The sequence below is a fragment of the Ranitomeya imitator genome, chromosome 5 (assembly GCF_032444005.1).
Source record: "Ranitomeya imitator isolate aRanImi1 chromosome 5, aRanImi1.pri, whole genome shotgun sequence".
In the NCBI taxonomy this organism is placed as follows: Eukaryota; Metazoa; Chordata; class Amphibia; order Anura; family Dendrobatidae; genus Ranitomeya; species Ranitomeya imitator.
Window position 1 is genome coordinate 702,161,203 of NC_091286.1, and position 19,108 is coordinate 702,180,310.

Sequence of the window (19,108 nt, forward strand, 5' to 3'; positions counted from 1 at the left end):
CTGGTGGGAACTTGTTTACTGTTTGGTCCTGGTGGGAACTTGTTTACCAGCTGGTCCTGGTGGGAACTTGTTTACCAGCTAGTCTTGGTGGGAACTTGTTTACCGTCTGGTTGTGGTTGGTATGTGGCTAGCTTCGGGTCCTGAGGGAATGTGGCTAGCATCTGGTCCTGGTGGGAACTTGTTTACCTTCTGGTCCTGGTGGGAATGTGGCTAACGTCTGGTCCTGGTGGGAACTTGTTTACTGTCTAGTCCTGGTGGGAATGTGGCTAGCATCTGCTCCTGGAGGGTACTTGCTTGGTGTCTAATTTTGCACTGATATTCCTCTTCTCCAGGTGCTTCTGTGTGGAGTGTGTGGACTTGTTGGTGGGACCAGGTGCAGCTCAGGCAGCTATAAAAGAAGACCCCTGGAACTGCTACATGTGTGGACACAAGGGCATTTACGGGTTGCTTCGAAGACGAGATGACTGGCCGACTCGTTTACAGCTCTTCTTCGCCAACAACCATGACCAAGAATTTGTGAGTATGGAGCCCTGATCCCTGCGGAGCCCACCGGAACGGTTCTGCAGGCAGATCGCTGAATGACTCTCACCACTTTCCTCCTGTCTTCCAGGAGCCACCAAAGCTTTATCCGCCTATCTCAGCCGAGAAGAGGAAGCCGGTCCGAGTACTCTCCTTATTTGATGGCATTGCAACAGGTGATCTTCTAGTTCTCATGCCATCTAACAGGTCCAAGCACCATGACCGGATCACCTAACAACGGATCTCTCATCCCCAGGTCTATTGGTGCTAAAGGATCTTGGGATCCAGATAGACCGGTACATTGCCTCCGAGGTGTGCGAAGACTCCATCACGGTGGGAATGGTTCGACATCAGGGCAAGATCATGTACGTCGGTGACGTGAGGAACATCACCCGCAAACATGTGAGTCCTCGCTAGACACGGGCCCCATGGAAACCATCACCAAGCTGCTGCTGAGTCCTGGGGTCCCACCACTAATGCTCCTCTCTCATCGCTCCACAGATTCAGGAATGGGGCCCCTTTGACCTGGTGATCGGGGGAAGTCCATGTAACGACCTTTCCATTGTGAACCCAGCACGGAAAGGTCTGTTCGGTATGTGGCTGTGTGTGGACGTAGGCCAGGGGTCTGGTAAAAAGTATTTGCGCCCCCATAGCCGGCTATGCCGTAATGCGGGAATAACGACGCTGCACCACACTGACCCCTAGTGGCCGAGTTCTCAAACCGCAGAACATCTCTGATCTCCTTCCGAGCTTCATAGTCTGTGTGATGTGGGTTTGTTACAGTGTATCGTGAAGACAATTATCAGCAGCCATGGAGATCTCCTGTCCTGATGGTTTGTTACAGTGAGACAGTGCAGGGATCAGTCAGTAGCGGAGGTCTCCTGTGCTAATGGTTTGTTACAGTGTGTCAGTGCAGGGATCAGTAGCGGAGATCTCCTGTGCTGATGGTTCGTTACAATGTGTCGGTGCAGGGACCAGTCATTGTCCCCTAGCTCCGGATATGGTGCCTTTATACAACGGGCTGCCTCTGACCCATATGTTCCTGTCTATGATGGGTTATAATGGGGGTCTCCACCTCTGACTCGTATGTTCCTGTCCATGATGGGGTATAATGGGGGTCTCCGCCTCTGGCCCGTATGTTCCTGTCTATAATGGGGGTCTCAGCCCCTGACGACCTCTCCTGCTTTACCCCAGAGGGCACAGGACGCCTCTTCTTTGAGTTTTACCGTCTGCTCCATGAAGCTCGGCCGAAGGAAGGAGATGATCGGCCGTTCTTCTGGCTGTTTGAGAACGTGGTGGCCATGGGCATCAGTGATAAAAGGGACATATCTCGCTTTCTAGAGGTAAGATGTGGGGGGCCGTTGTTTGGCGGTCCTGTCCTGCACCAGTGTCGGGGTCTGTGATTACTCATTCTCCTTTTTTCCCTTTCAGTCAAACCCGGTGATGATCGATGCCAGAGAGGTGTCTGCAGCGCACAGGGCCCGCTACTTCTGGGGCAACCTGCCGGGCATGAACAGGTGGGTGTCATGGTGGGGGTCCTGTCACATCGTCAGCTCTGCCGGCATTGTGTATGGGGGGCCCTGCCTGCATTGTGTATGGGGGGCCCTGCCTGCATTGTGTATGGGGGGCCCTGCCTGCATTGTGTATGGGGGGCCCTGCCGGCATTGTGTATGGGGGGCCCTGCCTGCATTGTGTATGGGGGGCCCTGCCTGCATTGTGTATGGGGGGCCCTGCCTGCATTGTGTATGGGGGGCCCTGCCGGTATTGTGTATGGGGGGCCCTGCCTGCATTGTGTATGGGGGGCCCTGCCTGCATTGTGTATGGGGGGCCCTGCCTGCATTGTGTATGGGGGGCCCTGCCTGCATTGTGTATGGGGGGCCCTGCCGGCATTGTGTATGGGGGGCCCTGCCTGCATTGTGTATGGGGGGCCCTGCCTGCATTGTGTATGGGGGGCCCTGCCTGCGTTGTGTATGGGGGGCCCTGCCTGCATTGTGTATGGGGGGCCCTGCCTGCATTGTGTATGGGGGGCCCTGCCTGCATTGTGTATGGGGGGCCCTGCCTGCATTGTGTATGGGGGGCCCTGCCTGCATTGTGTATGGGGGGGCCCTGCTACCAGTGTGTTTTGGGGCCCTGCCTGCATTGTGTATGGGGGGCCCTGCCTGCATTGTGTATGGGGGGGCCCTGCCAGCATTGTGTATGGGGGGGCCCTGCTACCAGTGTGTATTTGGGGCCCTGCCGGCATTGTGTATGGGGGGGCCCTGCCAGCATTGTGTATGGGGGGGCCCTGCTACCAGTGTGTTTTGGGGCCCTGCCGGCAATGTGTATGGGGGGCCCTGCTACCAGTGTGTATTGGGGGCCCTGCTGCCGACATTGTGTATGGGGGGCCCTGCCAGCATTGTGTATGGGGGGCCCTGCCCGCATTATGTATGGGGGGCCCTGCTGCCAGTGTCTCTGGGGGCCCTGCCGTCAGTGTGTATGGGGGGCCCTGCCGCCGGTGTGTATTGGGGGCCCTGCTGCCGGTGTGTATTGGGGGCCCTGCTGCCGGTGTGTATTGGGGGCCCTGCTGCCGGTGTGTATTGGGGGCCCTGCTGCCGGTGTGTATTGGGGGCCCTGCTGCCAATGCATTTGTGAGCAGTTTGGGTTATTACAATGTGTCGCCGTCTTCCTCTCGCACGGTGTGAGGCCATGTGACGGCGCCATTTCTGTACTGACCGCCTGTTTTCCTGCGTTTTTAGGCCTCTGGTCTCTACAATCAATGACCGCCTGGACTTACAGGACTGTCTGGAGCACGGCAGGATAGCGAAGGTGAGGAGGCCGCGCATCAGCGCTCGGATGTCAGCGTAGCCGAGGGAACAACATAATCCAGAGGATTTTTCTGTGGGGGGAGGATCACAACGAGGAGCCCCAAAAGTTGTTGTCCCATTTGTCCTGAGTACGCTGATACCCCATATGTGGGGGGTACATGTTACAGTGACAGATCGCGGATCTGACACTTTGCAGAGCACTGTGTCAGATCAGCGATCTGACATGCAGGGCTCCAGGCTTATCAGCGCTCGCTCTGAGCAGGCGCTGGTAAGCCACCTCCCTGCATGACACGGATGTAGCCCCGCGGCCATTTTGGATCCGGGGCCTGCAGGGAGAAGGAGGTAGGAGACCCTCTGAGCAACGCGATCACATCGCGTTGCTCCGAGGGTCTCAGGGAAGCACGCAGGGAGCCCCCTCCCTGCGCGATGCTTCCCTATGCCGCCGGAACACTGCGATCGTGTTTGGTCCGTGACCGCTCCTGGCACATAGTGCCGGATGTCAGCTGCGATAGTCAGCTGACACTCGGCCGCACTCCCCCACTATCCCATCACTGGGAATTAAGTCCCAGGTCACCTTGACGGGATAGTACGTCATATGGGATTAAGGGGTTAAAAACGTCAACTCGTCCCACAAAAAACAAGCCCTCACATGACTCTGGGCCAAAATATGGAAAAATTGTAGCTCTCAAAATATGTTGTCTTTTAGTGTGTGACAGCAGCCAAGCATAAAAACCCAATATAAATCTGGTATCGCCGTAATCACCGACCCAAAGAATAACGTCGTCTAGTCACTTCTACCGTACGAGGAACAGCATAAAAAATAAAACTAATTCTTCACATGCTGTTGAGTTATCATTCTGCCTCCCAAAGATCGCAGTAAGACTCAGTGCACATTTATCCTGCGCTCTGCGCTGAGCGCTTACATCGGGGTTTCCATGTAAATCTCTGAAATACGTGATTCAGACGGAACCTCTTGCGGAAGATTCCCTAAAATGAGGCAGTTGGCAACACTGCGGACGCCGTCTGACCTGTGATCCGGTGGTGTCCGCCTTTCTATGCTTGCATAAAAGTGACAGCGTCCACAGCTTCGTGCACTTCTGAAAAGAAGAACAACGTTGAACAGAGTCCAGAGTAACTATGCTCCCTCATTTTAGTGAATGGATCCCTTGTGGGGGGCGGGGGGGGGGAGGGTTCCTCTATCATGTCACTCAGAGATTTAGATGGAAACCCCAATGTATGTGCTCAGCGTAGAGCGCCAGATAAATGTGATCCGAAATGTTACGTAAAATGTTCCCAATAAAAGCTTCAACTCAATCCACAAAAAAAGCAAGTCCCCACTCAGGTCCATCATCTGTTATGTATCTCCAGAAGCATGAGCTGGTCACTACAGCGTACCGGTCACTACAGCGTACCGGTCACTACAACAGCAAATTTGCTATTTTAACATTCATTGCTGCTTGTTTCTAGAAAACATACATGGAGTCAAATCGTCACTACATCTGTAGATAGATTTAAGGACATAAAAATCTAAAGTTTTAAAATTGTTGAATTTTCACCAAATTTCTGATATTTTTACAAATAATGAGAAGACGTATCAATGAAATGTTACCACCATCATGAAGTGCAATATGTCAGGAATAAACAGCCTCAGAATCACCGAGATCTGTTGAAGCTCCAGAGTTATAACCTCATAAAGGGACAGTGGTCAGAATGTTAAAAATTGTCCTGGTGAGGAACAGGTGTGGGGGGTGAAGGGGTTAAAGGGTGTAAGTGATGTGAAGCCTCTTAAAGGGGGGCTCCTAGGCATGGTACTACTAGGAGGTAATGGCTGCGGACTGTTCTGTATTAATAACATGAGTGCAGGGTCTCCGGGAATCTCGGGTGGTGGGCCGGGCTCGGGTTCCTTTGTGGGGTCCGCCGTCCCGCTCACCTCTGCATCCTGTTTCCTGCAGTTTAGCAAAGTCCGAACCATCACCACTAGGTCCAACTCCATCAAGCAGGGGAAGGACCAGCACTTTCCGGTGTTCATGAACGAGAAGGAGGACATCCTGTGGTGCACGGAGATGGAGCGGTGGGTGACGACTCTCACAACCTCATACTTTATTTCAGCAATTTTTAAAATGATGATTTTTTTTTTCTTTGTACCGTTCTGTGCAAAAGTTTTAGGCTGAAAAAATGTTGAAAAGCAAAAATGTTTCCAAAATAGAATAATGCAATGTTAGAGTTGGAAGGGACCTCCAGGGTCATCTGGTCCAACCCCGTGCTCAGTGCAGGAGTCACTAAACCATCTCAGACAGATGTCTGTCCAGCCTCTGTTTGAAGACTTCCATTGAAGGAGAACTCGCCACCTCTCGTGGCCGCCTGTTCCACTCATTGATCACCCTCACTGTCAAAAAGTTTCTTCTAATATCTAATCTGTGTCTCCTCCCATTCAGTTTCATCCCATTGCTTCTAGTCTTTCGTTGTGCAAATGAGAATAAATGTGACAGCCCTTGAGACATTTGTAGACAGCTATTAAGTCTCCTCTCAGTCTTCTTTTTTGCAACCTAAACATTCCCAGATCCTATAACCGTTCCTCATAGGACATGGTTTGCAGATCGGTCACCATTCTGGTCCCTCTTCTCTGAACTTGCTCCAGTTTGATGTCTTTTTTAAAATGTGGTGCCCAAAACTGGACCCAGTATTCCAGATGAGGTCTGACCAAAGAGGAGTAGAGGGCAATAATGACTTCGCGTGATCTAGACTGTATGCTTCTGTTAATACAGCTCTGGCAAAAATTAAGAGACCACCGCATCAAATCCCTGTCATGGCCGCCCAATCTCCAGACCTGAACCTCATTGAAAACCTCTGGAATGTAATCAGGAGGATGATGGATAGTCACAAGCCATCACACAAAGAAGAACTGCTGACATTATTGTACCAGGAGCAGTGTGACAGACTGGTGGAAAGCTGCCAAGACATATGAAAGCTGTGATTAAAAATCATGGTTATTCCACAAAATATTGATGTCTGAACTCTTCCTGAGTTAAAACATTAGTATTGCTGTTTCTAAATGATTATGATCTTGTTTTCTTTGCATTATTTGAGGTCTGAAAGGACTGATTGTTTTTTTTTTACTTTAATTTTGACCATTTCTGCTTTTCAGAAAAAAATACAAAATTTATTGCTTGGAACTTCAGAGACATGTTGTCAGTAGTTTGTAGAATAAAAGAACAATTTACATTTTTCTCAAGAATATACCTAGAAAGAGAAACATCAGACAAACTGGACATTTTACAGTGGGCTCTTAATTTTTGCCAGAGCTGTGTGTCCCAGAATTGTATTTGCCTTTCTTGCTGCTGCATCACACTGTTGACTCATGTGTAGTCTGTGATCTATTAGTATATCCAAGTCTTTTTCACATGTGCTGTTGCTTAGCCCTATTCCTCCCATTCTGTATATGCTTTTTTCATTTTTATTGCCCAGAAGTGATAAGTTAATTTTATCCATTAAAATGCAAAGAGAAACGAAAATCCCATCAGTATCTGGTGACCGCCCGTCACCTCCATCATCAGTATCTGGTGACCTCCCATCGCCTCCATCATCAGTATCTGGTGACCACCTGTCCCCTTCATCATCACTATCTGGTGACTGTCCATCACCTCCATCATCGGTATCTGGTTACTACCCGTCACCTCATTCATCGGTACCTGGTAACCACCAGATACTGATAATGGAGGCGACAGGCGGTCACCAGATACTGATGATGGAGGGGACAGGCGGGCACCAGATACTGATGATGGAGGGGACAGGCGGTCACCAGATACTGATGATGGAGGCGACTGGCGGTCAAAAGATGCTGATGATGGAGGAGTCGGGCGGTCACCAGATACTGATGATGGAGGTGACGGGCAGTCACCAGATACTGATGATGGAGGCAACAGGCGGTCACTAGATAGTGATGGGATTTATTTCTCTTTTTTGGACGCTTCGTTGGGGCATATAGAATTCATGGGTATATGCTGCCATCTGGAGGCTGTAACTAAAAAGACATCTTAAGAAAAAAAATGTCTCCTTCCCCACAGGTGACACCTGTTCTGCTGACACCCAGCTATTCAGTTTAGCTTAGTGTCACATAGGCAGACACAGTTCCGAGTTTCAGGCCTGATTTGTCTCTGATTCTTTGCTGGAGAGACGAACCCCTTTCCTTCTCTTTCTCCTTCTTTCTCTCCTTCCTCTCCTCCATCTCCTTCCCCCTCTCCTTCTCCCTCTCCTTCTCCTTTAGGTTGGGTAACAGGGCAGCGTGGGTCACTCTGTTTCACCCCCTTAAGCGATGGAGGAACCAGCCAGTAGCTGTCAGTCTGTATCTGCTGTCATCGGGGCGGTCGGACCATTGTACTGTGACACAGTCGATGATCAGGTACCTGGGGTGGACGGTCCTTTGCCTTGTGACACCTGCCGACCCCCAGAGCGTAACCCGTTGCATGGAGCAGAAAATGGATCTGGAACTTCCAAGACCACAGGATCCACCCTCTTCAGCACTTTTATGTCTCTAGCTTTGGTCAGTTGTGCTGTATCTTTCCCTCGACCACTCCTGGTAATGTCCTCGCTCCTTAGTAGTCCAACGGTGGTTCCGATCCATTTCCCTGCCCCTTTCCTCTTCTGCTTCATTTGCGCCTAGTTGTTTCCCATCAGGCCACACAACTTCCCCACCCACCAGCTAATCTGATTTATGCTGGCTTCTTCCTGCCCGTTGTGTAGGCTTCGCTCTTTTTTATTCTTCTGGGCGCTGCCATTTTTCCCTGATCTTAGTGGAATTAGCCTCACCGTAAGGTTCGGCATCCACACGCCGCCTCACCAGACAGCCATCCAACCTCACCAGCCCACCATCCGGCCTCCCCTTGTGGCCTCGCCTCATGTTGTTACCCCTCCATTGGCCATCCTCAGCTGAGCAGTCACCCTCCAGGACCAGGTAGACTGTTTGTCTCCCTCAACCAGAGGTAGCTCGTCTGACCACCTCCCAGAGCAAGTGTCTTTTCATAGGTGAGTCCGTAAAGTATTACATATCGAACAGGTAAAGCAGACAGTACTCCGACTGTGTTTCTCAGCAAGTCAATGCAACAAGCGAGGCATTTTGTTGGACTGATCACACACAAAATCCAGTCTGCACTCGGACTACTGTCCATTGAGTGAGACCTTCTGTTGGTTCCACTTTCTAGGTCATTTTGCATACACGGACCTGAGTACTCCCTGGCATTGGTTTAGGTGAGTCAGTTCAGCTGAGACCCCTCAGTAGGACGTGTTTGACCGGTGAACCAGACAGGTCCTTGATCACTTTCTTAAGTGAGTAGGCCTATCAGCAGAGACCTCTCGGTTTGTGCGTTTCTCCAAGTCCAGCCCTAAATGTTTTCCTCTGGAAGATATCTCTCAGCTTAGTGCATCACTTCACACAGTCCAGGTAGCTTTGCTCCAACTTTCTGTGCTGGAGGAGGATAGCACTCTTTGGGCTCATGATTCCAGCCTTCAGCAAGGACATTTCCTCTATTCTAGAGGCAGGGGTGACTGACTCTCTAGTTGTTTTTTTTGCAGTGACGAATGCTGGAGTCACACTGGTTTACGCTTCTTCAGCTATGGGAGTTTTTGGTTCATGGTACCTTAGACCATAAATCAGATATCCTTGGATTGATGCCCCAGAAGCCTTGGGGTTTGGCCACCTCGTATCTTTTTGCCAGTGGGCTTAATTTTGGGAGGATTCCTCATATTTCCATCTGCCCTGTTGGATGCATTGTGCCTTGGTAGGGCGCCACTTTACGCTCATGAGTGTCTGATGAAGCTTCCCCTTGATGCAGCTAATTCAGTACTGTGCTTCAGCCCTCATGTTCTCGGTCTCCACTTTATCCTAGTCCTTTTTTTCCTACAGTCCTGGATTGCGGGATTAGAGTATACTAGCAATGTTTCTATCCTTTCACCTCCTGTGGGAGTGCTGGCTATGTCCATCTCATTTGAGGCTTAAGGCACTTTGGTTGTGTTGATTGGACCACCAGGGTGTTTGGAGATTTTTTTGACCCTCGAAGGTCTCCTAGGAAGCCAAGCTCCTCCACTAGAATTTCCTTCGGCAGGTGCCAGGTTCAGGATGACGGTCAATGCCGAACTCTTGGTCTTTCACTATCAGGACAAATTTCTTCCATGCCTCATTTCAGACTGAAAACTCTTGAGTCCTTAGTAAACTCAGAATTCTTCTGGTTGGGTCCTAAACTCTTATTCTTCGCTGCAGATTGCCCATGGGAGCACCCATTGCATCCAGATAGACCTTTCCCAGGGTCTTTTTTTTCCACCCAAATTCTTGGTCGTTTAATTTACCGGCACGACTGTTCACACCACAGTTCTGAAGGCTTTAAGCCTTCCTGATTAGATTGGACTGGTATCCTGGCACAAAGGCCTGACACATCACACTTTACCATTACATATGGATGGCTTCTACTGCATAGTTGCGAATTTAATGGCAGTGCTCCTATGTTGTCCTCTTTTCCATTTTTGAATTCTGGTCTTCAGCCAGGTTTGACTCCCAGGGGTCAGATTTGTCCCTTGGCTATCTTTCAGCGATACCTGACTTCTAGGTGGCAGGTCAGAATTTTCTGCCAGGGCAAGGCAAAATCGGGGTCACTGTAATGGACCCTCCTATATTTGTGGGACCTCAGTCTCGTCCTGGATGCTCATTAGTTCCCTCTTTTTGAGACGATCAGAGACATCTCTCCGTTCTGGCTTTCTTGCAAGATGATTTCTTTCCTCTTCTTGAGCTCTTCCATCAGGCGAGGCTTTGAAGGGCGTCTTTCGCCTCTTTTTCTCTCCTTCACTAGGACAAAGTTATCTCGCATCCAGCATCCTCTTTTCTGCCTAACCCTGTTTTCCTCTCCCCGAGAGACTCTTACACAATCTGATGGGGTCAAGACTGTGCAGCTCTACTTGTCTCTCACGGCTGTGTTCAGATGCCTTGCTGGTTATCCTGGTATGCCCTTGCAGAGGTCGGACTACCTCTAAGGATGCCATTGCTCGCTGGATTCGATTTACCATTGCTGACGATTGGGTTAAGCCAGGGTACCACCAGCTAAGCACTGCTCACGTCACCTAAGCACTGGAAGCTTCCTGAGTTGTACGCCTCTTGGTATCTGATCTTCTACTCTGTAGGGCCGCTACTTACCGTAGTTTTCCGTCCTTATCTTTGCCGAGGTCTTACCTTTGCATCGGCAGACGGCTTTCCAGAAGGATACTGCGAGTATTAGTTTCTCAGGTGGTAATCTTAAGGTTTGATGTTTCTATTTCTGCAATATTAGTTTTCCCAGACCAGGGACCACTTTTGGACGTCCCATGGTTTCAAGTGTTCCCCGATGAACTGTCCTAGAAAAGAGGATTTTTGGTACTTGCCTAACATTTACTTCTTGCAGCCTCCATTTCCTCGTTTGGGTGGTCTTTGTTTTGCTTCTCCTACAGCTTTATGCACTAACTGAATAGCTTTGTGTCGGGTGTAGCCTGTCTACGTGAGGCGACGTTTTTCTTAAGATGTCTGCCTCTAGGTGGCAGCATATACCCACGGGTTTCCTAAATCCTCCAATGATTTTACATTGGCTGCCAAAAATCCTCTTTTCGTTCATTCACTTTTGTATTTTGGAAATTGATATTTTTTTTCCAACACTCCTATTTTTGGAAGCTTCTTACTTTGCAGTATTTTCTCCAAACCTGTCTAAAACTTTTGTACATTATGTTTAGATTGTTAAATAATTATTTTTTTACATGTTCTATTTTTATATATTGTTGTTTATTTCATAAGTTTTTAGCATTTTCTTTATATCAAAATTATTCAGCATATTTGTATTTATTATATCATGATTATTTTTTGTATTGACACATCCCATTCCATCAATGACGATGATTAGCCGGCCTGGCCATCGATATCGCGGTGACGTGTGACTCAGTAGTCCTGCCCGGTGAAGTGGCTACAGGCCGATGTTGTGCCGATGGAATGGGAAGTGCAAGTTCCTTTGCTCCTATTGTCTATATAGTTTTAGATTATTTTATATTGCTGTTTTTACCATTTTGTTTATTGTATGTCATTATTTTTCACATCTTCTTTATTTCTTTTAGCTCCTGATCAGTATTTACATTTATTGTTTATATTTTTATGTAGTCTCCATCATTTATTTTAATCAGGATTGTTCTTTGTATATTTTTCTGTGTGTAATGTAGCCTTTCGGGCTCCTGAACACTTTTCCGAGAGGTTTTTTTTTTAATCCCATGTGTCGTCTTTCGCTCCAGGGTTTTCGGCTTTCCAGTCCACTATACAGATGTCTCCAACATGAGCCGTTTGGCCCGGCAAAGGCTTCTTGGAAGATCTTGGAGCGTTCCGGTCATTCGTCACCTCTTTGCTCCTCTTAAGGAATTTTTTGCCTGTGTTTAAGTAATTGAGGCAAAAAGGACCTGAGGCCGATATCCAACCTTCCAGCTCCCCCCCAAAAAAAGTCTCTCGGCTCCTCTCTCAGCTCCATCCAGGAAAGAAAAATTTTAGACAAATGTTCGATAGAAGAAACAAAAGTTTGTGGGAGAGGGCCTGCAGCACTGAGGAGCGAGCGGGCGGCCTGAGATCTGAGCAGACACTTCTATGTAACTTTTTTGTTCCATGTTACACTCTCCTTTAAGTCTCATTTTACTTTTTTAAGTTTTTACCTTTGAGGTTTTTGTAGGGGGAGGGGGGATCCTTTTATCCCTCTCCAGTTTTTAGTACAGTAGCCGGCTGCGGATCTTTAAAGACGTCGTCCCTGAATTTGTGCAGCCACTTTCTGGTTTTTAGTCCATTTTAGAGATTATAGTTTCTCCTCCCTCCCCTCTTATCCCGGTGCTAAGAGTCGGGTTTTTCCGGTTTTAGTTTTAAGGGTCTTTTAAGTGATCGGCAGCCGCTCCCCACTGGGTCCAGTGTGCTGGACTTTAGTTTTTTTAGGCTGCAGATTAAAAGGATAAGTCAATACGTACACACAATGCAAACGGTCCATGATCTACATGTCGTGGATGGGGAAATCACGGACATAGCAGCACAAGGAGGGGGCTACACGTGGTCTGCCACGTACGTTCCATGCCTCTTAGCACACACTGACGCCCACGTCTGCTGACCGGTGCTGTTCCGTCATCGCCTTCTGGGCCGACTGTGCCCAGCGTACATCACATTGTCCAAACCTCTCTCATATTGTCTGGGTCTGATCACCTTTTAATGTAATGACTGGGAATATTGAGGATATCTAGATGCATCAGCATTCCCAATGTTACATGTTACCACGAGAATGTTGCTGAAAAAATAACAGAATTTTAAATATATATTTTTTTTTACAGTATTTCAGGTGCCTCAAGCAAGAGGCCTGGAAAACGCATCAGCTCAGACCGACAGCGCTGACCTCGATCACTGTTTACAGCTCTAATACTGTATGTGTAATACCTGACGCTCTACAAGTGTGTGCACAGCTGGAGAGCCTGCCCCGCCGCCGCCTGCGCACCGCTGGGCCGGAGACGGTCGCAGACTCTCACAATGGTGCTTCTATCTTTCCCTTCTCGTCTTTCTGGCCTCACCGTCTCCACGCCCAGATAGGCAGAGCGCGACACCTGTAGATTAAAGGACCTAAAATATATACATATATGTAGACTATATAAAGATATAAGACTTCTATCCTGTGTACCTGATGCTGCTCTATATATTATACAGTGGCATTACTGTATGCCCTTAGTTTTCCCTGTGATTGGCTGCAGTGGTCCATATTGGATCTGGTGACCTTTATTCGTGTTGGTCACAAAGTGTTGCTACTAATGGTGTCATTGTCAGTGATTAAGAGGTGGTGAGATCAGTCGGTGATGGTAGACACTGTAGCTTTAAGTATTTTTGTGATGGTGATAATTGCTCTTAATCATCAAGAAACTGTTGGTGTTTACGCAGGAGCAGTGGCTGGCGGTGGTTGAGTAGGGCCAATGGCTGGCGGTTAGGCAGGAGCAGTGGCTGGCGGTGGTTGAGCAGGGGAGAGTAGTTGAGCAGGGGCAGTGGCTGTCGGTGGTTGAGTAGGGGCAGTGGCTGTCAGTGGTTGAGCAGGGGCAGTGGCTGGCGGTTAGGCAGGGGCAGTGGCTGGCGGTGGTTTAGCAGGGGCAGTGGCTGGCTGGTTGAGCAGAGGTAGTGGCTGGTGCTTGGTTGAGCAGGGGCAGTGGCTGGCTGTGGTTGAGCAGAGGTAGTGGCTGGTGCTTGGTTGAGCAGGGGCAGTGGCTGTCGGTGTTTGAGCAGCAGCAATGACTGTCAGTGGTTGTGCAGGGGCCGTGGCTGTCGGTGGTTGAGCAGGGTCTGTGGCTGTCGGTAGTTGAGCAGCGGCAGTGACTGTTGGTGGTTGAGCAGAGGCAATGGCTGTCAGTGGTTGAGCAGGGGCAATGGCTGTCGGTGATTGAGCAGGGGCAGTGGCTGGTGGTGGTTGAGCAGGGGCGGTGGTTGAGCAGGGGCAGTGGTTGAGCAGGGGCAGTAGCTGTCAGTTTATCAGGAGCAGTAACTAGTGGAGGAGACTGCTGTTGAGTGCAGGGGCAGTAAATGTCACTGATTAAGCTGAGGCAGGAACATGATTATTAAGCAGGGGAGATACCTTTTTTGATTGAGGCAGTAACTGGCTGCACTTGGGCAGGGGTGGTAACAGAGGTGACTGCTATTAATTAAACAAGGGATAATTATGCAGGAGTTGCACTTGTCAGTTATTAACCAAGGATGGCCGCTTTCCGGTCGCTGGAGGTAATTGTCAGTAATGAGCCATAGGCAGTAATGTTCTGAAATTAAGCTCAGAGATTCACGTTTATTGTTTAATCAAGTGGCTGTACCTTTCATTAATTTGGAAAATGCAGCAGCTGTCAGTACTTAAGCAAGGGTGAGGACAGAGGTGACTGCCATTGATTAGACAAGGACAGAAACTCCTTAATCACGTTTGTGAGATAACCAGGGTTGGTGACTGTCGGTGATTAATCGAAGACTGCTACTTTCAGTGATTAACCAGGGGCTGTAACAACCGATTAGTCAGAGGCAGTAATTCCCGGTGATTAAGCGAGGGCAGTACCTCTTAGATTTTAAGCGGGGGCAGTTCCTTTTGGATTTTAAGCAGGGGCAGTACCGCTTAGATTTTAAGCAGGGGCAGTACCGCTTAGATTTTAAGCGTGGGCAGTTCCTTTTTAGATTTTAAGCAGGGGCAGTACCGCTTAGATTTTAAGCGTGGGTACTACCTCTTAGCTTTTAAGCGGGGGCAGTAACTGTTCAGCTATGTTTATCCGTGTACTTTTGTAAAACATTTATTGTGAAAATCAGGCAGTCCGGCATCCAGGGAGCTCTTCATAAAAACATCCAATTTTATTAAAATCCACGTTGACCCCGTGTGTACGGTCTAGCCTACATAATTCTGACTGCAGTCCTTCGCAATGACTAGGGACTGAAATGGCCTGTAACCTGTCAGCTAGGCCGTACGTACACACTGGCTACATGTGGATCTTACTATTGTCTAAATAAAGTTGTTTCATGAAGGGCCTTCTGGATGTCGGACCATCTGTTTCTCAGTTTGCCGTTGCCCTGTCTCGGGGCTTCTGTGCTAGGGAGGTCCTCTGCCGCTGAGTGGTGAGCTGCCAGTCTGTCTTATTAATCCCTTTATTGTGTGCACACACTTGTAGAGATTATGTAGAGTTCATGGTACTAACTTATTACTACTGTATACAATACTTGGTGCTTTCCATAAACGGGATGATTAAAAACATCGGCTTCCAACGGTGCCTTATGAGACCTCGTCACCCTCGAACCGCAGGGGGTGTTTGGCGCTTCCTGGACATGTATACAATCACGGTGCTGACTATGTGATCTGGTGCTTCTATACTAGACATGTGCCTAATATACCAATATCTAACCGACATCACCGGGACAATGTTTTCCCACGACTCCCTGGCACCGCTCGTCCAAATGGGGGTAAAATTAATCATGATCTTAATATTCTACACAACTCCATTCACACTGGCAAGGAGTGCCTTATACCATCCTATAGCCGAGCGTTTTGCCGGCCTTGTGTTTTATTTCATCGTTGGATTTAATATACACACATCACTCGTTGGTGTGAGCCATTTTGGACACATTTGACCTCTCTGTACAGTAAAGTGAGGGGTCGAGGCGACTATAAAATCTTCTGTTGCTGTTAAACAATTGCTCCGATCTTTTCAGTTCGGATGCGGTACTTTTTAGAAAAGTCACCTAATTGTGTAAAAAAGCAGAGCAGCATTAACCAGTCCATAGGCACTAGTTATCTTCTCCCATGATCGGACAGGTGTGAATGATGCCTTATTGCCAATATGCTTTCATTAAATCGGCACCAGCTTTAATGTTTTCCTCAAAGTCAGGAGATTTCAGATATTTCTGGTGAACTGTCCAAACCAACGCCATGGCTTTATATATGCCAACCATGCAGGTCTGCATCCTCTGGCCTGTTCATACTAACAGAGCTATGCAACAGAAGCATAAGTTGTGTCAAAGGCTGCAGATCACAGCATTACTATCTGGAAACGGGGCCGTTTTTACCTTTCTATCCAAACCAGCTACTTCCTTCAGGCACGTTCCAATCTGTTTGCATTTATTGAGATTGTGCAAAATCCCAAACGTGGACCAACACTGGTGCTTGCTGTATAGGTTTTTACATACATTTACTGTATTACAGGGAGGTAGCTTCCTCCCGAATGAGTGCTAAATCATACTGAGCTTCCAATGGAGCATCTCAGGCAAGACCAGCCTCATGCACCTCCAGCGGAAGGAAGATGTTTTTAGTCATCCCACAACATCAAACAATAAAAATACCCACTTTTTATACTCCTGTTTGTAGACAAGGTCTTCAAGATATACATGCTCTAATACCCCTCAAATCATAGGGGTTGATAAATGATCGTTACTATGTTGTATGAACATCAGTCATACTGGGATAATAGGGTTTTAGACTGCAGGGGTTGGTGGTACAGTTGTGGGGTCCACAACCACCCCTCTGCTATTTTATATCATGTAACCAGATGGAACATTCTGATAGCCGTTGCTTACATTCATCTTGTCTTTTTGTGTTAAGAAGGGTCGACTTTGACCCTCAGTCTTCTCCTTTGTGTATGATGTGAACATTTTTATTTTTTTTTTGTGTCCAAGTACTTGATGAAGGCAGGGCTGTGTTGTGATGTTTCATGTTTTCATATTATCTTATGTTCCTTATTTTATGTTCCACTTGGTCTATATTTTATCACCGTGATGTTATTTTGCTTTAAATGATCAAGCAGCCAGGGGCTGTTTGCTGCATCTCGGACCTGTAGACTCCTAGCCGACCATACAGTTGAGCATCTTGCCACCAATCAACCCTGTGGAGTTCTTGGCACAAATGTTATGTCTTATGCCTTGGCTACATGATAACATCTTGCATCCACTATCATATTCCAGTCTGTTATTTGCCATTAGCCAAAAGTGCTGACATTGTGCAGTTCTTCTATGTGGGTAAGAAAATTATTTGTCAACTTTATTTCTATTTTTCTTATTAAAGTGATTTTTCTTCATACTGTGCTACTGTACTGAACATATTGGTGCAATCACATAGAAAATATTTCTGAAATTGCACTGGAAAGTTCCAAAAATAAGGAGTTAGAGGGAAGCACCAGTACCTCATAAGTTTCCTCTAGTTTTGACTTATACTAATAATAGGATCCTGAATGTAGGCCGCTGTCAATGACATGAACACTTACTGACCGAAAAAAGTTGGAGGTGCGGCAGAGAATTGGCATTATCTTATCACCTCCGAAGCAAAATTGAATCTGCGTTCTACTCTGAAGAATACTGTAGTAACAAAACAACCCAAAACTTGTATTCCCAAGATTCGGCCATATTCAAGTGTAGAAGTCATTGAGAGAAGCATTATTATTTCCTATATTATTGAGCGACACCATGGGAACATGGAATAGGTTAACTCTGCCCTCACCCAATGCTCAAGGTGGGTCTTGGCGAATCCTAAGGCTCTACGCTCTTAACAGGTTTGGTCATGTTTCAGTCTGTTTTTGTAAAATGCCATATAAAAAGATAAAGCACAAGATAACGGAGATCCTAGATGGTGCTAGGAAAATAACACATTACAAAGTTTGCGGGGTTAATGGGATGACTGATATTCAGCAATCTTTTATAGAGATTTGGACATTTGTCTGTTTTGAGCTCAAAATGGTGGACTAAACCTGTCATATGTATAGAGCATCGGCTGGCGATGTAAGAATCGCCAACCTCAGGCCTACGTTCTGTGATGGGAGGTCAATCCTGCTTAATCATCATTTCTAGGGCCATTTGCTTCAACACCACCCACTATACAGGTGGCTTTACAGGTTCAATTTCACTGGGTGAAGGACTAACAATCTTCTTGGGAACATTCAGCAAAAGATATTTTCCTCAAACTATTGGATAAAAAAATTCACAACACGACTGACTTGCCATTTCAGGATAATGATGTGTCATTGATGGCGTAAAATTATCATGAGTTTCACCTAACAAAGGTTTGTTCTGCTTAAAATCGTCCATTTTCATCTTTAGTATGTGTATGAGAAGTTTAAGACTTGGTTGTGGTGGTAGTTCCTCCACCTTCCTCTGTCGACGTTAACATGTACAGGCAGCTTCCGTAAAATGCAGCAGAATATGTCCATCAAGTTCTGCCCATCCCATGTGGACCACACTACAATATTAGATTCTTAATTGTGAAGATCTCCGGAATCATAGGAGGCCTCTTCGGGAGACTAAGCCGGCAGCTCCACAATTATAACAAGACTCCAATAGTTTCCATAAGAATTATCCATAACAGCCTCAAAACAGTAATTTTGGTGGATAATTGCTCTACTTCTACTACTACACACATAATCTGGGTGTAAGTTGGTCACCGATATGAGACTTTTTATGAGAAATTATACAACAGGTTGATATGTCTTTCTTCTGAAGATGTTTTCACGTTCCGGCCTTTAATACTTTACATTCCAAAACTAGCTGCAGATCACAGATGTGAAGACGTCCACACCCGACAGACGAGATATTAGGTCACACTGCCGACATGAGGAGTCCCTTCACTGCATCATCGAAGAGCACATAAATAAAACACCTTGTTTTCTACACTTTATGTTGATGGAACATTAACAGGAAATAAACGTTTGTACAAGGGACAATATCTTTACACAACTTGATAATTATGGCTTCAAGATGCTGGTAGATACGTCCAATGTTCTTGTGTCCTCTTGATCCCTTGTGTCTTTTCACATGTCTAAAGCTTTCCATTGATGTCTCATCTGTTCTACATAACAGATAGACAGATCAGTTAAAATGGTGTAATGAGTATCTGCAACTACTATATGAAATGATCATTGCCCCAATTGTAGAATCTTCCCCTTTGTCCAGCTGGATCCTCTAGGCTTTGACCAACAACTCCACATGGTCTTGTCATTGTGTTAATAAGGAGAATAACGGATGCAGTGAGAGCATTGAAATGTTGGCTTCAGTGGTTGTTCACCTCTACAACTATATGAAGCAGAAGAGAGGCCTATGGCTGAAACATCGATCTCGAAACAAGGCCAACATATCGATCTCTATGTTTAGTTATCTGGTAGGAAGTGAATACATTCATAATAGTCAAAGAGATTGGTTGTTTAAAAATTGACTGCTCATGTCTGTCCAGGGCTCTAAATGTATTCCATGTGTCCCATTCATACAGCGCAGGCATCGCCAATAA

The 19,108-nt window shown here is 47.1% G+C and overlaps 1 protein-coding gene across 4 annotated transcripts in view; it reads left to right on the forward strand.

Annotated features, from left to right (window-relative positions):
- Positions 1-16,913, forward strand: part of LOC138638852 (DNA (cytosine-5)-methyltransferase 3A) — a 254,664-nt gene extending 237,751 nt beyond the window's left edge. For 2 of the 4 annotated variants that reach the window (XM_069728521.1, XM_069728520.1), the window contains exons 10-18: positions 333-516; positions 611-695; positions 776-921; positions 1,021-1,111; positions 1,714-1,862; positions 1,951-2,036; positions 3,255-3,324; positions 5,276-5,394; positions 11,613-11,892. In XM_069728521.1, the coding sequence (XP_069584622.1) occupies positions 333-516; positions 611-695; positions 776-921; positions 1,021-1,111; positions 1,714-1,862; positions 1,951-2,036; positions 3,255-3,324; positions 5,276-5,394; positions 11,613-11,754 (1,072 nt within the window). In that variant the 3' untranslated portion in view covers positions 11,755-11,892. Of the gene's footprint in view, positions 1-332; positions 517-610; positions 696-775; positions 922-1,020; positions 1,112-1,713; positions 1,863-1,950; positions 2,037-3,254; positions 3,325-5,275; positions 5,395-11,612 lie in introns of all 4 variants that reach the window. The other 2 variants (XM_069728517.1, XM_069728519.1) reach the window with 2 other exon arrangements.
- Positions 16,914-19,108: the final 2,195 nt, after the last annotated feature.